This window comes from Apus apus, chromosome 3, assembly GCF_020740795.1.
Source record: "Apus apus isolate bApuApu2 chromosome 3, bApuApu2.pri.cur, whole genome shotgun sequence".
NCBI lineage: Eukaryota > Metazoa > Chordata > Aves > Apodiformes > Apodidae > Apus > Apus apus.
In genome coordinates, this window is record NC_067284.1 from 36,895,317 (window position 1) to 36,914,582 (window position 19,266).

Consider the following 19,266-nt stretch of genomic DNA (forward strand, 5'->3'; position numbering starts at 1 on the left):
GCGTTGTTTTCTCTTTCACTGTCTCCTGGTCTTGCCTCTTATTTTTGAGTGAGAGGAGTAAACTCTAGGAGTACGTACCAGGAATGGAGATAACAGATGCTACAGAACTGCACTTATGGTGTCTATATTGTCTTGCATATATGGTCTACTTCAATCAGGCTCTTCTGATTCCTTTGTTTCTTCTGTTTCAAAACTTAATCTCTTCCCATGACGTTTTGTTTTTCCCCACTCTACTTAATTGCCTTGAGTGAAAAATGTAATAAAAATCTTGCTGAATGAGACAGACCGTTACTGTGCTACACAGGTTTTTGTTTTGTTTTGTTTTTCCTATCTTTTACATTCTTCCCTGTCTTCTTTCTCCCTGTCACTTCTCCTTGCAACTTTTGTTGTAAGTTTTTTATATCTGTTGTTTGTGTGACCCTGAAAAAGCTCCGTTAATTTGTGTTCTGCTATGCTAGATTAGTTTAATAAAACAAGATTATCCAATTCATTTGGCAGCAATTATTTCATTTCTAAATATTTTTAATTATTTTGAATGACTGCTTTTCTTCTGGGCACCCTATCTTCTTATTGATGTTCAGACTGCTTTCAGTGCATTGAAGTTGTTAACACCTTTACTTTTTGAGCCTAGTCCATTATTTTCCATTGCCTCCTGATTTTGGATAGCCTTTTGCTTTTTGTCATGCAGACACTGGGCCAGGTTTCAGTTGAGCTCGTTGACTCAGCCTGTGTGTGTGACCTCCTGCTCTGAGAGAAGGTGCCTTTGAGCAAAATCGGTTGTGTGAAGCACTGACATTTTAAAAAGGGAGCGTAGCTCTGAGGGATGAGCTGCTTGTGGTTGTTAGCTTTGTGCTGGCAAGCCTGTGAATGGTGCACAGGCTGCATGGGCTCCAAAGCTGTTGTGTGCCTGGGGAGGAGCACCTCTGCATGACTGTTGGAAGAGCTCTGCTTTTAAATAAGCTAATAGCAAGTTTCTTCCCTAGGAGGATGTACATTTGATGATGGTCCTGGACCCTGTGACTACCATCAAGACTTGTATGATGACTTCGACTGGGTACATGTCAGTGCTCAAGAGCCTCACTATTTGCCACCCGAGATGCCTCAAGGTGAGCACCTCTTTCATATACTCAAGGGATAAGTTTCTCTATTAAGAAACTGAGCCTCACTGAATATGGCCTTCCAGTTTGACATGTATAATGGAGGTAATAAAAAAAATTAAATACATATAACAATCATAGTAATTGAGAAACCTTCTTGGATCAAATCCCTCTTTAAAGTTAAGGGGAATAGGGAATGGAGAAAGGAAGCCATAACCTCTTCTTTATTCTCTGTGGAGTTCTTGTTGACTTGTATTGAAATTCTGCATTGTAAATGACAGTTAATGTATCGATTGAATTATTCAGGTATTCAGTAGAACTAATGGTGAAAAAAAAGATACATGCAAAAACCCATAGACTGATTCCTTCTCTCCCTTCCCCCCAACCACTCATCATCTGAAGGTAATCAGAAAAGGTTTGATTTATGGAAATATTGCCGTTGTTAATTACTATTTAGGACAGGTAATGAATAACTGAAGAGGTACAGCCTACATGACCTTGCCTGCTCACCTTTGATGAACAGCTTAATCGGCACTTCCCAGACAGCATGATATGCTGAGAAAATGAAAGCATTTGAAATTCAGTTACGTTTTCCAATTAATGGTACATTAAGTAATTAATCATGCAGAGGAGGAAAAAAGGTCATGACTATTTTGTTTGCATCTAAAAGTTTTTGTGGAGTGAGGTATGTGTGGAGAAGGAGTGGGAAATGTTGCCACACAGAAGTAACCGAATCTCTGCACCATTCCTTCCCCTCCTTTTTATATATTGTTGTGTGTTATTAATGGTGGTTAGTATGTGTAATTTTACTTCTTAAGTGCTAGTTTGCTGGTTTCCCCGTGCTTTGGAGTCACTGATATAAGCAGCTGTTACTGTGCCCCATATCTTACAAAATATGTTAATTAAGCAGGATCCACACTTTACTTAATTGAGTGCTTGGTGCTTCAAGTTTGTATATGGAAGAGTAAATTGAAGCCCTGAAGCCTCGACATTCATGATGCTGATGGTCTTGTATTAACAAATTCAAAATACTATCTCCCCTAGGCTAAAGGCAGAAGTTAGTTGCTTTTCAGTTTGTGTTTTTCAGAGTCTTAAGTGGCTTCTTAAAGTGGTAGAAGCAATTTGATTGTGATGGAAGCACCGTTTTGAAAAAAAAAAAATAAAAATTGGTATTCTCAGGCTTCAGACACACTTTGTATAGGAAGAAAGCAATGTGAAGAATTGAATTTTGAATGAATCTCTGTGACAAGATAGCTGCTTCTTGCTTCTCCCAAATAACATACCTGTTGTCCTTAGGCAATTTTCACACTTTTGACTGTGGCACCTGATTTCTGTTCGTTTCTGCTACAGGCCCTTTTCCTTTGAGTGCATCACATGGGCTCTTCTGGAAGAAGTAATTTTTTCACATCTGTATGTGTAATTGTGGCTGCTCAATAAAACTTAGCAGAATAAAGGAATACTTCAGAGACAGTCCAAAACAGATAAATAAAATAATTAGATCTTAAAATATTTTCTTCCTCTGGTTAGAATTCTTAAACTTTTTGGATCACTGTTTAAAAGTGTGATTTTTTGGTGATCAAGACTAAAGTGAGTAGTCTCACCTGATGAGCTGCCCATAAGAAGTTCAGTCTTCAGATTCTGAAGACCTATGCTGTATCCAAATACTTTTGTGTTTGCAATGCTTTTGCGTTTGAAAGAACACAGTTTTAAATTAAGTCTATGTAACAGTTCTAAAATGAGCACTGAATTCCTCTGGTTGTTCTGCAGGAAGTGGAGCAGCAAGAGGGTCAAGTCAAAGCAGGAGGAAAATAATTGTGTGCAAACATCTGCTGTGGGCTTTTTTAACATTACTGACCCTGCCTGATTACTGTTGAAACTGTAGCTTAGAAAGCAGTCCACTGCTTGTGAAGTTACCCAAGTAGAATAAGATGTAGTAATGAAAGTATAGGTAAAATTAAACCACTGCTGTTTTCACTTTGAAAAATGCTAGGTTTTCTGATGTGTAGAAGCCAGGGGTCTCCTGGGCATGTGAGGCAGCCCACTTTTTTTCCTGCTCAGTCAGAGAATGAGAGGAGACAAGGGGGGGTGCCCAAGAAAGCTGAGCAGTGCAGAAACAGAAGTGCTAGGGTAGGGACTGTTCTATCCGTCTCTTCTTCTGAGGCTCTGTAATCCTTCCGCTGGGCACCACGTTCCTTAGTGCATGTGTTGACATTCTCTCCATGGATGCCTTTTGTAGTGTTTGGAGCCCTCCTTTCTTACAACGTCCTGGCCTTGGCCTTAGTAAGGGGACTATGTATTGCAGTCCCGCTTTGTCTCAGGAGAAGCTGTTTACCAGTATGGTAAAAACATAATAATCTAAGATGAATATATGGCTTTTAGAGCTCTACCAGATTCACCTAGAATCACTAGGCATGAAGGACTGAACTCAGTTTTCAAATGTCAAGTTTAATTCTTCATTAGCTTCAGAAAGTCTTACTAAAAAAATCGAGAGAGAAAAGGACATGTAAAAAATGAGGAGAAAAGTTTCATAGAATCATAGAATCATAGAATCCTAGGGGTTGGAAGGGACCTCGAAAGATCATCTAGTCCAACCCCCCTGCCAGAGCAGGGTCACCTAGAGTACATCACACAGGAAGGCGTCCAGGCGGGTTTTGAATGTCTCCAGCGAAGGAGACTCCACAACCTCTCTGGGCAGCCTGTTCCAGTGCTCTGTCACTCTTGCAGTAAAAAAATTTTTCCTGATATTCATCTTAAACCTCCTATGCTCCAACTTGTATCCATTACTCCTTGTCCTATCACTGGTCATCACCGAAAAAAGCTTAACTCCATCGTCTTGACACTCACCCTTTACATATTTGTAAACATTGATGAGGTCCCCCCTCAGTCTCCTTTTCTCCAAACTAAAGAGACCCAGCTCCCTCAGCCTTTCCTCATAAGGGAGATGTTCCACTCCCTTCATCATCTTTGTGGCTCTGCGCTGGACTCTTTCAAGCACTTCCCTGTCCTTCTTGAACTGAGGGGCCCAGAACTGGACACAATATTCCAGATGTGGCCTCACCAATGCAGAATAGAGGGGGAGGAGAACCTCTCTTGACCTACTAACCACACCCTTTCTAATACACCCCAGGATGCCATTGGCCTTCTTAGCCACAAGGGCACACTGCTGACTCATGGTCATCCTCCTGTCTACCATGACCCCCAGGTCCCTTTCACCTACACTGCTCTCCAGCAGGTCAGCCCCCAACCTGTACTGGTGCATGGCGTTTTTCTTCCCCAAATGCAAAACTCTACACTTGCTCTTGTTAAACTTCATCAGGTTTTTCCCCGCCCAAGTCTCCAGCCTGTCTAAGTCTCTCTGAATGGTAGCACAGCCTTCTGGTGTGTCAGCCACTCCTCCCAGCTTGGTGTCATCAGCAAACTTGCTGAGGGTACATTCTGTGCCCTCATCCAGGTCGTTGATGAAGATATTGAACAACACCGGTCCCAGTACCGACCCCTGAGGGACTCCACTAGTCACAGGCCTCCAACTAGATTCTGCCCCATTGACTACAACTCTCTGACTTCTTCCTTTCAACCAGTTCTTGATCCACCTCACTGCCTGATCATCAAACCCATTCTTGATCAACTTATCTACAAGGATGCTGTGGGAGACGGTGTCAAATGCTTTACTGAAATCAAGATAGACCACATCTACCGCTCTACCATCATCTATCCACCTAGTAATTTCCTCATAGAAGGCTATGAGGTTAGTCAAACATGACTTACCCTTGGTAAAACCATGTTGACTGCTCTTGATGACCCCCATCTCCTTGATATGTCTAGAGATAGTGCCAAGGACAAGTTGTTCCATTACCTTTCCAGGGATGGAGGTGAGGCTGACCGGTCTATAGTTACCCGGGTCCTCCTTCTTGCCCTTCTTGTAGACTGGAGTGACGTTTGCTATCCTCCAGTCCTCAGGCACCTCTCCAGTTACCCATGACTTACCGAAGATGATGGAGAGTGGACTAGCAATGACCTCCGCCAGCTCCCTCAGCACCCTTGGATGCATTTCATCCGGACCCATCGATTTATGGATGTCCAGATTATGCAACTGATCCCTAACCCAATCCTCATCTACTATGTTCTCACCTATCTTGAGTACTTCTGGGGTTATATGAATCTGGGGCTCATGGGAAAAGCCTGCAGGAGTAAAGACAGAGGCAAAGAAGGCATTCAGCACCTCTGCCTTCTTCATATCCTCTGTCACCAGGGCACCCACCTCATTCAGCAGTGGGCCTATATTGCCTCTGGAATTAGCTTTGTTGGCTATGTATTTGAAAAAGCCCTTTCTACTGTCCTTAACCCAACTTGCAAGGTTAAGTTCCAAGGAGGCCTTAGCTTTCCTAGTTGCCTCCCTACATTCCCTGACAACATTCCTATATTCCTCCCAAGTGACCAGTCCCTCCTTCCATGATCTATAGATTTTCCTCTTCCACTTGAGTTTCCCCAGCAGTTCCTTTTTTAACCACGCTGGTCTCCTAGCTCCCTTACTAGATTTTCTACCCATTGGGACACACTGATGCTGTGCTTGCAAGAAGTGGTCCTTGAATATTGTCCAGCTATCTTGAGCCCCTTTACCTTCTAGCACTCTGTCCCATGGGACTTCCCTTAACAATTGGTTGAGGAGGCCGAAGTTTGCTCTGTAGAAGTCCAGGGTTCTGGTCCTGCTGGAAATTCTGTTCCTCCCACACAAAGTTTGACAATTGCGTTTGTATTACTTTTGATTCAAGGGAGGGTTTTAACTTGATGGTGTGCTTTGGAGAAGAATAAATATTGGAGAATTTAAGACCTAATGGCACATGTCTTGGCGTGCTATGAAAATGTGAGAACTTGGCCTAATGAAAAGGATATTGCAAGTATAGCAGTAGTAAATACTATTGGTAAGGCAAGTGTAATTACCTGTGAATAGCTAGTTGCAACTTCAGAATCTCTTTATACTGACCTACACTGTATTCCTGAAATTATTAGCAAAGGCAAAAAACACTTATCTTCCATTATGGGAAAAATAAATATAGTACATAGTGATTAATTTTGAAATACAGCAAACACTTAGGGCAGGTGCTTGTGTACAGCTTTAAACATCAAGTTGTAAATAGCTTGAACTACAGCTTACATTATAAAACCTTTGGATTACTTATTAAAACCTTGGAAAACAACTGATGTCCAACATTAGGTTTCTAAGAGCACCTAAAAGCGAGTATGCTAGATGAAGCTAAAGGTCTGCTGCTTTTGAGAGTAGCCATTAGCAGTTGCCTAGGGAAGAATGCAGAGGTAGGACAAATGAGGGGTGATCATACCCTGAGTGTTCTCCCAGTTTCCAGCTGTTTGGCTTTTAGCAGTTTCCTCAACCAGAAATGGTGTTTATTCATGGTGTTCTCAAAGAATGAATGTTTTTCCTGTAAGCTTTATCTTACCTTCTGTGGACTCCTTGATGGCTTTTAGTGTCTGCTGTGTCCCATAACAGAGTGCCACCATTTGCTGCAAATCATGGGAAGATGCAGCTCTCTTTACTTTTTTTGAACTCTTTGATATGAGTTGGCATCTCCTACTGTAACAGGAAGTGAGCAAAGCCTATTCCTAATCACTTTCTCCAGCCCATTCAAGTTTTTTAAATACTTTGAAAATTAAATACACACTCTTCTTCTGACATGCTGCTAGGTTGAATGCTCCTTCTGTAGAAATGGTTCCACAGCTGTGGATTTGCTTTTTGTATGAGGCAAGGTTGGTCACCAGATGCTCTATTTTTGTAGATGTGGTGACAAAAACAAAGTATTTACCTGTTGGTCTTTGTACCTCTGAAGAAACTCATCTCCTGTATGTTGAAGCAAACCTTTTTAAACCATGCATTATATTTTCAGGTGCATGGTTTTTATGCATTTTACTACAAGAGATGGAAATTAGAAAATGCTGTTAAGATGAAACTAAATATTGGAAATAGATTTTTTCCAGTTATTTTAGGGGCTTATTAACAGGTGTTTCTGCAAAACTTTGTCTGCAGAAGTCTTAAATACAGTGCTTTCTTCTATCACTGGGGATGTGTGAAGGGGTGGTTTTATCCATATTAGTCCACTTACTGATGTTTTTACCTTTAGGTAGAGAAGATAGTTTATTTACCCTGTTTGGTTTGCCCATTCAAAGCAATGTTATTCTGAGGCTGTGTAGGGTCAGGGCATGAGAGCCTGTAATAGGCTGTGTGACAGGGAGCCACTTAATGAAGGGTTTTTTTTTAATGTAAGGGCTATTACCCTCCTGGATACAAATGCAATTTGAAGAACATCTAAATTATAGTGAACAATAGTGATGTGCTGAGACGGGCATCTTGTTTCTGATCTCTCAGATGTATAATTTACCAGAGTTAGATGTGTGCTAATATTTTTAATTGGTTTTCTAGAAATCTGAGGAAAATAAATTACCAGTAGTTAGGGAAGGTCCTTAGTTGCACTTGACATCTGACATGATTAAGGAACAACAGATTAAATATCTAAAGATGTTCTTTAATATTAGAGTGTGTTTCAGAAATACAAAGTTTATTTTTTACGGTGAAGAGTAATGCAGAAATGATTTTTTTACTTTGCAGAAGTGACATATGGCCTTACATGTTGTCCTGTTTTAAAGAGTAAAACTAAATTCACTGTTCATTACTGTGTTCCATCATTCCCAGAGACATTGCCATGTTGCTGCCTCCGTCCAGTTGCTGCAAGGTGCGTGCTGTTGTGCAGTAAGTCAGGTCAGGGAACTAGTGTCGATTTAAAATGGAAACGCAGACTGGGGAGGGCAGGGGGGAGAGGCAGGGAGAGCAGAAGTATGCAGCATGTGTCAGCTCCTTGACCCAGTACATTGTGCAGCTGTAAGAAGATTTGTTATGCTGGTGCAGCTGATGAGGACCATGGGGACCTGGTGGAATGGGTGGGTACAGGGTCATGTAAACCTCTGGGGCACCTGAGAGAAATATGAAAATTGCACCCTTGGATTGGCACACAACTTTAATTTTCCTGTACAAATAGCATTGAGAATTTGTTGTGATCTGAAAGGTCAGTTACACACTATTTAAGTTCTGCCTTCTACAGAATGGAAATAGCTTTTATGTCACCTGAGTGACCCAAAATGAATTTCAGTACAGGCCCAACATAAGTGTTTATGAAGTGTATAAATGAGAGAGGGGAGTCAGAAGGTCATGAAATTTGTGTTTTAATACAGTTTTCATATGAATGTGGCTTGGGAAGGAAAGCTGTAATGTAGAGGTCATATAGGTGAGACCTGTGGCCTTTTACTTCACTTAAACCTGATTTTTTTCTCCTGTACAAATGAAAACACCAACCCATGAATAAATTTAAATTATGTGGATTTGTATGGGTACAGTCAGACAAAAGTTAAGTGGGAAGCAGCATCTGGTGAGACCTGGGTATTGCCTGAGATGTTGGAAAGATGAGAGCATGGTGAGCAGCAGGAGGACTCTCGCCACATGCTGGATAACTGAGCTCTTTCGTGGGGATGCTCATCCACATATGATGCATCAACTTGCTGTTTTGCACTACAGAAAGGTGAAGTTCAAACAGAATTCTTTCTGTGTCTCTTAATTTTAATAAGCAGGCTGGCAAAGTTTACCAGTCCACTGAGCAGCTGAGAGCTGACTTTTCAGAGTTTTGGTGCTATACGGCTCACATAGCCAGTATAAAGGCAATAGATCAGATTAACTGCGCACCAGGTAATTTATTGACTAGTCCATGAACTGGCAAATTCAGTTCAGGAAGGTATTGGTTTTAGAGTTCGATCCTTGAAAGCCTGTCTGAGTCATTACATCATGAAATAAACTGCAAAAGTTTGGATCTGTGTTTGGGGCTGCTAAGAAATTCTGGTTTTCTCTCCTACTTTTACATTTCTTTATGTAATGGGGTAGACATGTTTAAGGTGTCTGAGGGAATTTTTTTTTCTTCCTTGCATACCTCAGTTTTCATACTCTCCTTGGCCCCAAAGGTTGACTGATACTTCTTTTCTGCTTAGCTGGTCAATAGAGCTGAGTTTATCCGAAGTACTTCCTTGACTAGAAGAACATATGTTACTGCTTTTCTTGTTCAATAAGCCTTGTGGTTGGTTTCTTGTCTGTATTATTTGTTAGTAGCATCTTTAACAGAAAGAAGCCTATCTTGTTAGTGCAGTGCAATTAATGTTTACCTAAAGAACACCCATAAACAACCTGATTCTATTTGACTCTCTCAGTACAGTGCACTCATCAATCTATTGACCAATTCCAAGGGTTCCCTGTAGTTCTCAAGCACACTTCACTTGATATAAAATGAAGAAAGGAGGGGCTCAAAGAAGGATTTATAGATAACCCACAGTGTAGCAGTGCTTTTGTACATGTAGGTAAGCCATGTTTTATCAGGAAATTTTGGCATGGGGTTAGTAAAAGTAAGGTTTTTATAGAAATTACTGTCACATATAAGTAACATCTCTGTGTTGATTTTTCATTCTTTGATGCAGATGGACTTACTCTGTTTCATTTGGGTGGTGAAAGACAAAATGTTTAAAAAAGACTAAGTCCTGTATCTACACAAAATTCACTTAATCTTCAAGGCCAGCTGAAGTACCTGCTTATGTAAAGTGATATTTGGTTGGTTGTACTTGATTTTTTTTCTTTAAGGTTATAATACTATTCCGTTCAACCTTACCTCTTCCATGCAAAATGGATTTCCAAAAAACTCATTTGGTTCTGAATAGCTTATCTTTTTACTGGCTTCTATGTGTCAAATAAGTGTATTTTACTGATATCAGTTGCATTTCAGAAAATCTTTCTGATTGTTATTCTGAGATAGTGTAGCCAGACTCCAGTGGAAGCTATATAAAATGCTACTTTTTGAGAAACTTCCTTCTCTTTTCTTTGTTTTGTTTTTGTTTTGTTTTTGTTTTTTTTCTAGTTCAATATTAGAAGCATGCTAGTATATTACTTGGAATCTGGAGTAATAAATTAAAGCCAGATGAGAAATCTGTTTGCTATAGAGTTCCAAAGCAGTAGGTTTATCTTGGGCAAATCTACCTTTGCTGTGCTGATACCATCAGAGCATTCATAATAGTATCCTTGCTGTGACACAGCCTTCTCTTGCCTGGTGCAGCTTCCTAGCTTCCAGTATGTGTATCATGAGATGTTCAAATGGTATTGGCCATCACTGCAGCACTTTCCTGGGGGAAGAAATGTGCTTGTCAACTCTTACCACTGCTAGTTAGGAGCCTGGGCTGGAAGTAAAAGTGTTTCACTGCTTATATGAGGTCAGCTGCTGCTTGGGGAACTGTGAATGTCAGTAAGAGGCATTACCTGAACCTGCTATTTTGGTAGCCTTGTGAAGGGTTAACAGAAAGCAGAATCGTACTGTGCCAGCCTTTCAGAGTTGCAGGAAAAATAGGGTAGCCTGGAAGGTGTTTCAGATTATTTGAGGCATTTAGTGTTTGGAGTGTGCAAGGCTGGAAGCCTGAAGCACAGCTACGGAGTAGTGCTTGTTTGATTTCTCGCTGCTTCCCTGCATGGCAAAGAGTAAGCCAGCCCTGCCTTTTGAGTACTGCATCTGCCTGTTGTGCCATTGTCCTACCCTCACTTTTACTCTCAGCTTGCTTGTGTGTGTGTATATATATATTTATTTGTTTTTGTTTGTTGTTTGTGTTTTGTGGTTTTGTGTTTGTTTTGTGTTTTTTTTTTTTCCCCCTAAAGATAGCAGTAGTTTGCCTTGCCTCCAGATTTTATGGATATTTTGGAGAGTAGTGGAAGGCCAGACCTGAGCTAAAGTACGGCTGCTTCTCATGTGGCTTCATTTAGCTCAGAGCGTGGGCATAGCTCTTGTGCTCCTGCCCGCAGAGCATGGCATGAGGTCAGGGCATCTGGTGACTTTGCACCCTCTGTGTTAGGCATCCTTTGGTTGGATCCTCTCACAGAAAAGAGAAAAAACAGACAAGTATGTGAGCTTATTTTATGTTTACATGGCTACTTCAATGTGCTGTAAGCAGAGATGGCCTCCTCTCTTCCCTTCCTGCCACAGATTTCTGTCAGTTTCTATTCTTGAGCTTTGATGTTTCTGTAGGTTGCCCTGACTGGAAAACTTATTGATCTCTTTTCCACTCCCACTCACCTCTGTGCAATTTTTAGCAGTCCAGAATACCATATTCATGCGACAATATAACTACAGGCTGTCCTGTAGGAGATTGAGAAGAAACCAGGTTAGAAGCAGGGGAGAGTAGTAAAATAATTCTACTACTTTCAAGAGCGAAAATAAAAACTGGGCCTGGGAACTATGTGGGGGAGGGAGTGAAGGAATAATAACACCATGGTGTATGAAAAGATTGGTGTTAAGACAAGATGGATAAAAGCTCTATAATGGAATGAGCAATGTTGTACAGTGGTTGCTATTTTGGAAGCAGTAAGCTTCAGAAATACCATGTATTTCTGCAGCCAAGGTGCTACAGTAATGCTTTGTTGCATGGGTACTTCATGATCAAAGAGGCATTCTGCCCCTTCCCTGTGATAACTTCTCACTTTTGTCCTGTCAGTGACAAAACCTCTTAGAAATGGAAGTGAAGCAGTGAGCTGCTTTGAATTCACAGCAGAGTAAGGGCATTCACAATCCTGCTTTTAATACAAGACCTATTATGCGACTGGAAACTGATAGTTGAATTACCTGTGTGTTCATAACCTGGGCAATGACAACCCCGCCAACAGAAAAAACAATGCCTGTAAAAACAAATAAAAAAAACCTTAAAGTAAGATGAAGTGAAATTCAGGAAGCTATGTAATAGCAACAAAGACAAGTGCTGCATTCCTCCACTTTTTCATGTACAGTGCCTGAAATTTTCCAGTCTGCTTAGATATTAATTTCCCAGCTCTAACCCTTTTGCTGCTCAGTGTGCAATGTTATGTTCCCTTGTGCTTTTGCTGCAAGTCCATGCAGAAGTCACTGATGATTGTTAATAGTGACTAAAGCTATGGTAGTAATAATACTATATTATTTTATAGAACAGATTTTGAATCAACTAAGGAGATCAAAACTTTTTTACTTAGGAGGTGGTGAACTAATGAAAAGACTTTTCTGAATATACAGTAAGATTTTTAATTTGGGCATTTTTATCATGACTGGTATGGATACTTGTTCAGATTGCTGTTACCAAGCTAATTATCATCAGTAAGGCTTGCTTTATATCCCCCTGCCCCCATCCTTGCTGGGATTATTACCTTTCCCGCCTTTCTGTTTAGAGATAGTTTGAAAAGGCAAATCATTGGTACTGGGGGTCACACAAACCTCATTTCCAAGTATGTAGGCTTAGGTAGATATATTAGAGAAGGAGCAGGTTTATGTCAGGTATGGGAACAAATTCCTTTGTGTTGCTTTGCCTCATATGTGATGTTTGTGTCTTTTTGTCTGAATCTTGCTTAATCATTAGCATGTTGCTCCAACAGATAATATCCAAAGCTATCTTCCTTTCTTCCCATCTTCTACTGAACTTGAAAGCATAGCCTTCTTCAAATACATTTTAGTGTAGATTATAGAATATTATTCAGAAACTAAATCCATAAAGAACATGACCTGCAAAAAAATGAATTTTAAAATGCAGTGCATTTCTTCATTATAAAATGTATTGCTTTTGTCGAAAGCTTGGGTGGATTTTAATCATATTTAAACTGTGGTTAAAATTAGCAGGCAAGAAAACTTAAATTAGATCATACATTTTTAACTTCGATTTGCATTTTACTAAGTGTATGTTTTGAAGGGAAAAATGTAATGTTTTTCCCCCTGTGCCCTCCCTCATAAAGGACTCTTGTCTCCTTCAAGAAGCCATTCACAAGAGCTGTCAGCCACATCCTGGGCTCAGGTGGCCTAGCTATCAAAAGTTACGTGGCCCTCTGGTGAGGGTGATGTCTGTGTTTTTTAATGCTTGGTGAGAAGCTGAGTTTTCCTGGAAACCCCAAACTCTTTTGAAACCCCAAACTCTTCCTTTCCTAATGAAGTATGAGTGGGATCCTGTTTCAGAGGGAAGGCCGGCACTTGCCTCTCTCCAAAGAGAGATGACCAGTGTTTTATGGAGCAGCCTATGCGTGATTTGGGAAGGAATATTCACCTCTTCCCATACTCTCAGTTTTATACTTGCAATGTCAGTTTGGTTTACTCCCCCTTCTGTGCAAGAGTTTGCCATTATCGACATAGCACACGTGCTTCAGGGCTTCTTGCTAGAGCTTCAAGTTTCTTCCAAGAAGAAACCTGGGTCCGTGTGCTGAAAGCTTTTTCTGGATATTTGGGTAGCGGCCATGTTGCCTGAAGTTTACTGTTGTCCAAATGGGGGCAGTCTTCTAACGCTATTGCAGCTGTGCTTGGGTCCTAAAGTGTCCCCTCATGTTCTGTAGTTTATGATGCATGTGTTATGCTACAAACACATCTCTCTAGTAGATGCAGAATATCCCTTTTTTTACTTCCAATAGATGTCGTGTGGACAGTGGTTGTCAGCAGGGCTCCAGGTACGAGCCTGTCTTCTCCACAGGATGATGAACCTGGCCTCCATGAACAAAGCTGGCTGTCAGCAGTCATCTCAGAGGTTAAGGTTCATTCCCTGTACCATTCACAATGACAGGATGGACACAGCAGTGCACTGCCCAGGTCAAGTTCTTTGAATACAAGCATAAAGAGCAGAGGTTCCTGGTAGGTCTTGAAATAGATTGCTTGTAGTAGAGCATGTTCATAAGTGGAAAAGTACACAGAAGACAAATACCCTACCCGACAGCTACGAAAACACTGGTCTGCTTCTTCACAGAATGTTTTAAACCTCTCCTGGATTTGAAAAAGCCTAGCTGTGTGGTATTGGGCCCCTTTGTCTGGGGAGGTATAATTAAGGAATGCTATGCACTAATAAAAGCACAAGGATGGAATTCCTTTCCTTTTTTTCAGGTTGGGTTTTTTCTTTTGGGTACACTTTTGGTTTTGCTTTTTATTTCATGAAGGGAAGATGCATTTAGCTCTTGTTTCAGAGGAAATACTTTTAGAGCTTTCAGTCTGTTCTACAGTCTAAAATCACAGCTTCAGAAAGAAAAATGGATAAAAGTGCAGAACTTAGAGGTACACTTAAAGTGCACAATGCTAGATTATTCACAGATACTCCAGGTATTCTTAGATTCCTGAGGCAGAAGAAACAGTCCAGCTCTGCCCCCTGTTACTGAATTGGTTTGGCTCTATGCTGCACTAGGTTCCTGGTTCAGGAACATGTGTATTGTGCAGCACTGGGACACATGCTTATGTTTATGCATCTGATGCATTGTGGAACTACATATGCACCAAAACAGTGATTACTTAGGGATTCTTGAGTTCTTTATCAATGCTTCCGTATTTTGCAGGTAAAAAAAAAACATAACACAACAAAATCAAATAAAAGCTTCCTCCTTCCGTCTTTCTAAAGAGCAGCTGTCAGGATGTAACGGCTATTTACTCTTTATTTTGGATCAAAACATTTTTAACTCCCTTGAGGAAGAAAACCCAGCCACGTATAAACACGAATCAGACATACCATGCTATTTTAGAGAAAGTCAACAAACAGTATAAAGTAAGCATTTCTCTTCTACATTTGGCTCCTTTTAACTAATTCCCGTGAATGAGGGATCAGCAAGTGCATGGCATTCAAAAAGAAGCAGCTGTTTTCCTTAAGTTTTCCTCTTTGGTACAGCTGGAGTCTGCTAACCCAATCCTCAAGTTCCATTAGCTTCTCCCACTTCTGCGTGTTTGTGACAGGCTTATGGGTCTCTTTGAGATCTCCAAACTTGTGGACTTTATTAAAAGAAATAAAGAAAATATGCAGCTGAGTTTAATCTGCAGTGGTAGTAGTGAGTGTCCCTTGGGCAGGCAGTGCAGATGGCTTCCAGTGCTTTTTGTGCCTGTTGGTGACAGTGACTTGGGAACAGGTTTCTTTGGCGCCAGGTTTTGCAGGTGGGCTCTTAACACTTTCTTCCTGACTGGCACCAACAGCTCTGCAGGTAGATATTTAACTAATGTGAGTTTCCAATAATGCTGTAGCTTCACAGGTTGCAGTGAGTCAGCCTAATACCTTACTGTTGCTACTCTTTACTTCCTCTCCTCCCGTGCTTTCATGCTTCAGCTAACTTCCTGAACTAGCTTTACTCATCAAAGCTTACTGAGAGCTGATGTAACTCATTATCCCAGAGAATATGTTGCTGTTGTTGTTTTTCTGGATTCGGCTGACTCAGTGCATTGAGTTGACTCATGGAAAGGTCTGACAAGCATCAGAGCCAGCAGCATAAGGGAATGAAGGAGCTGGAAGGAGGAGAGACATAAAAACGAGAGGAGAAGCAGACAGGGAGTTGCTGGGTCATGCCACCTGTAAGCTGTAAACAGCAGGTTGTGTTTTGGGTTTTATGATAAATATAATCTAATTTCCACACAGTCAGACCCAGGTTTTTCAATTCATGGTCCTGTCAATGCCCTTGTATTTGCTCGTGTATGAAACCAAGAGATGAGTCTGTTCATCTGATTAATCAGACAATAGATATATGCATTTGTGTGTAAGTGCCCGCTCCAAATGTGGAGACCCATGCTAGGAGCTTCTTTGGAGGTTTCAGTCAGATATATAGTCCAGACCTCTTGAGTGTATTGATAGCATATTGCTGCAAAACTTTCTCCACTGAATTTCAGTACGTGTATGAGGAAGATGAAGTTATCACCAATTAAAAGTGATGGTTACCTAGGAGCAGGTGACTGCACAAAGAGAACTGCTGCATCAAGCAAATGCAGCCTCTTCAATAAAAAGGTCAGCATATCATAGCTTAAAATAATCATGGGCAAAAGTGTACAAGGAACTTTTTTAGACAAAAAAATTAGATTCCTTCTAGAATAAATAAATTTTGCAATCCAATCAGTTGATCTAGTGTGAAAAGAAAAAAAAAAAACAAACAACTCCTTAGAATTACCATGTAAATTTACTTACACTTGTATGATATGAATGTTGCTCATAATACGCAGTTTAATTTACATACATAATTTATATAAAATTATATTAGTGTAATATTCATGTAGAATTTATATAAAGATTTTGATTAAGGAGGGTGAAAGAAGCAAATCTACAAAACGGTAGATAGCTTATGAGTAGGGATCAGAGGATGCATCAGCACAGTTGATACTCCAGTGAGTGTCTGCTATAGCCTATCAAGAACAGAATACAGATGAAGCTTTCTTGATCATAGAATCATAGAATGGTTAAGTTTGGAAGGGACCTTAAAGATCATCAGGTTTCAACCTCCCTGGTATGAACAGGGACACCTCACACCAGACCAGGCTGCACAAGCCTTATCCAACCTGGCCTTATACACCTCCAGGGAGGGGCCTTCCACAACCTCGCTGGGCAGTCTATTCCAGCACCTTACTACCCTAAAGGTGAAGAATTTCTTCCTGATGTCTAACCTAAATCTCTTATTTCTTAGTTTAAAACCATTACCCCATGTCCTGTCACTACCCTCTCTGGTGAAAAGCCCCACCTCAGCTTTCCTGTAGATCCCCTTCAAGTACTGGAAGGCCACTATAAGATCTCCCTGAAGCCTTCTCTTCTTCAGTGTGAACAGCCCCAACTCTCTCAGCCTGTTCTCACAGCAGAGGTGTTCCAGCCCTTTGATGATCTTTGTGGCTCTCTCTGGACCCTCTCCAGCAGCTCCATGCCTTTCCTGTGCTTCAGGCACCAGAGCTGTACACAGTACTCCAGGTGAGATCTCACTAGAGCAGAATCACCTCCCTGAACCTCTGCTGGCCATACTTCTTTTGATGCAGCCCAGGAAGCAGTTGGCGCTCTGGGCTCCAGCACACACTGGCAGCTCATGTCATGCTTCTCATCAACTACCACCCCCAAGTCCTTCTCCTCAGGACTGCTCTCTATCCATTCTCCCCCCATCCTGTATTTGTGCCTGGGGTTGTGCTGACCCAGGTGCAGGACCTTGCACTTGGCCTTGTTGAATTTCATGAGGTTGGCATTGGCCCATACCTTGAGCCTCGCAATCACTGACTTGGAGAAGTGTCACCTTTGCAAATGAGGAAGAACTGCTGGAATATGGTGGAGGGTAGCCTCAGCTGAAATAGCAGTGAGACTTGAGTTGAAGATCCTAAGTCACCAAGATGAACAGCAGCATTGCAACCTTGGACTTTTGCAGAGCAGATTTTGACCTGGCTGGATCCCATTGAGAAGTTCCCTGAGGGTGAAAGGAGCCCAGGAGAGCTGGTTGTTCAAGCACAGTCTCTTGTAGTACAGGGTTAGACTGATGCCTTGTGCAGATTGTTGAGGAAGAATGGCAAAAAGCCATCACAGACAAACAATGGTGGTCCTGACTGAGCCTGAGCACAAAAAAGAAAGTGCATAGAGACAGAGCAGGGACAGGCTACCTGGGAGGATATGGAGACATTGCCTGGTTCTGTGGACATAGAATCGGGAAAGCCAAAGTTCACCTGAAGTTGAAACTAGCAAGGGAGGTGGAGGTTTTCTCTATAAGTAGGCAGCAGGTGATCCGTCCTCTCTACTCAGCACTGGTAAGAAATATCTGGAGTGCTGGGTCTGGTTCTAGGCTTCCCAATATGAGAGACTTATTGGACCTACTGGAATGAGTCCAGCAAAGGGCTGCCAAGCTGGTCAGGAATTGGAGGCACGACATCTAAGGAGAGTCTAAGAGAGCTGCGACTGTTCTTCCGGGGAAGAAGTGGCGCAGGGGAGACTTTGTCATCTGGAGCTGCCTGATCAGAAGATATGGAAAAGGTGGAGCCATGCTTTCTTTCTCATGGTGATAGGATGAGGGGCAGTAGACTAAAATTGGGATATAGGAAATTATGGTTAGATATTAGGAAATATTTTTTGGCATTGCAGTGGTCAGTACTGGAGCAGGTGCCTAGAAGAGGGTGTGGGATCTTCATCTTTGGAGGTGTTTAAGACCTGATAAGCCTGATGTATAGTTTAGCCTGATCTGAGCATTGGGTTGTAATAGAATGACCCCCAAAAGTCCCTTCTGACCTGAACCACTCTGTGACTCTGTGGAAGCTGGTATATGAGGATGCTGATTAAGAATAAATATAAATAAATTATTAGAAAATGAAGATGATGAAAATCAGTCAGGAAAAATAGGCGGACAAGTGGAACAAAATAGAAGGAAAATTTTGTGGGGTTGTCTGCCACACATTAGTATAGGACAACAGAAATACAGATCTGATTGAGTTGGGTTCTGCTCAGGAATAGGCAGGGTGCCAAGTCCTTACTCAGGTGAGAGCATAATTTCTTCTCCCATTGGTAACTGGGTTATCAGATGGCAACTGCTGAAAAATAAATACATGTTAAATCTGTAGGACAGTATAATTTGCATGCAGCACCCTTTGAATCAAATCTTTGATTCAAGGCTTTTCCAAGACATTAGTACTAATTTTTTAAGATGACCTACTGGTGTTTTTTTTTTTTATTTTTTATGGGTGTTGTTGTTGTTTTGTTTGTTTGTTTGTTTAAGGAAAACTGTAGATTATTCCAACTTCTTGTGCTTTTCTTTTTTAAACCTGTTTGTGAGCTTGTTGATGTAATGTTGTCACAGGTATATGACAGGATGAATGATTTAGGATTTTTTTTTGAAGACTAGAAATTAAGCAAAACTTTTGGTGCCCTTTAAAATAATCTGCTTGGGAGACAGTTGGTATGACATTGTCAGCAGAGCAGTATCATTGGATGAATGAAGCTTAAAAGTGGTAGCATAGCTAGATAGATATTTTTGGGTTTTTTTGTTTTATGAAGTTAGTGTTTTATTCACACAGTATTCTTTGTTTTGGTACCGGTGTTCAGTCATATGTTTATGACTGAATGCATTTGTGGGACTGAGGCCTGAAAAGCAATGACTCAAAAGATCTTGGGAGTTACAGGCAATCTTACAGCCAGGTACAAATGTAAGCACAAACTGTACGTTGTTGGTGGGCAGATGCAATTGTGTCTGCACTGAGCACTTGCCCTTGTGATACTGTATCTTTCAAAACCAGGCAGTCAAATGGGAGAGAGCAGAGAATGGAGCAGTGAGCAAGGTTACAGACTCAGAAAGTCCCACTTGGTGAGACTGAAGAATGGTGATCTCTTCAGTCAATCTGAAAGA

At 41.2% G+C, this 19,266-nt stretch overlaps 1 protein-coding gene across 12 annotated transcripts in view; it reads left to right on the forward strand.

The window, feature by feature from the left end:
• PTPRK (protein tyrosine phosphatase receptor type K) overlaps positions 1-19,266 on the forward strand; it is a 402,245-nt gene that overhangs the window by 89,293 nt on the left and 293,686 nt on the right. For all 12 annotated transcript variants that reach the window (XM_051612998.1, XM_051613001.1, XM_051613000.1 and 9 more), the window contains exon 2: positions 984-1,106. In XM_051612998.1, coding sequence (XP_051468958.1) covers positions 984-1,106 — 123 coding nt within the window. The remainder of the gene's footprint in view (positions 1-983; positions 1,107-19,266) is intronic.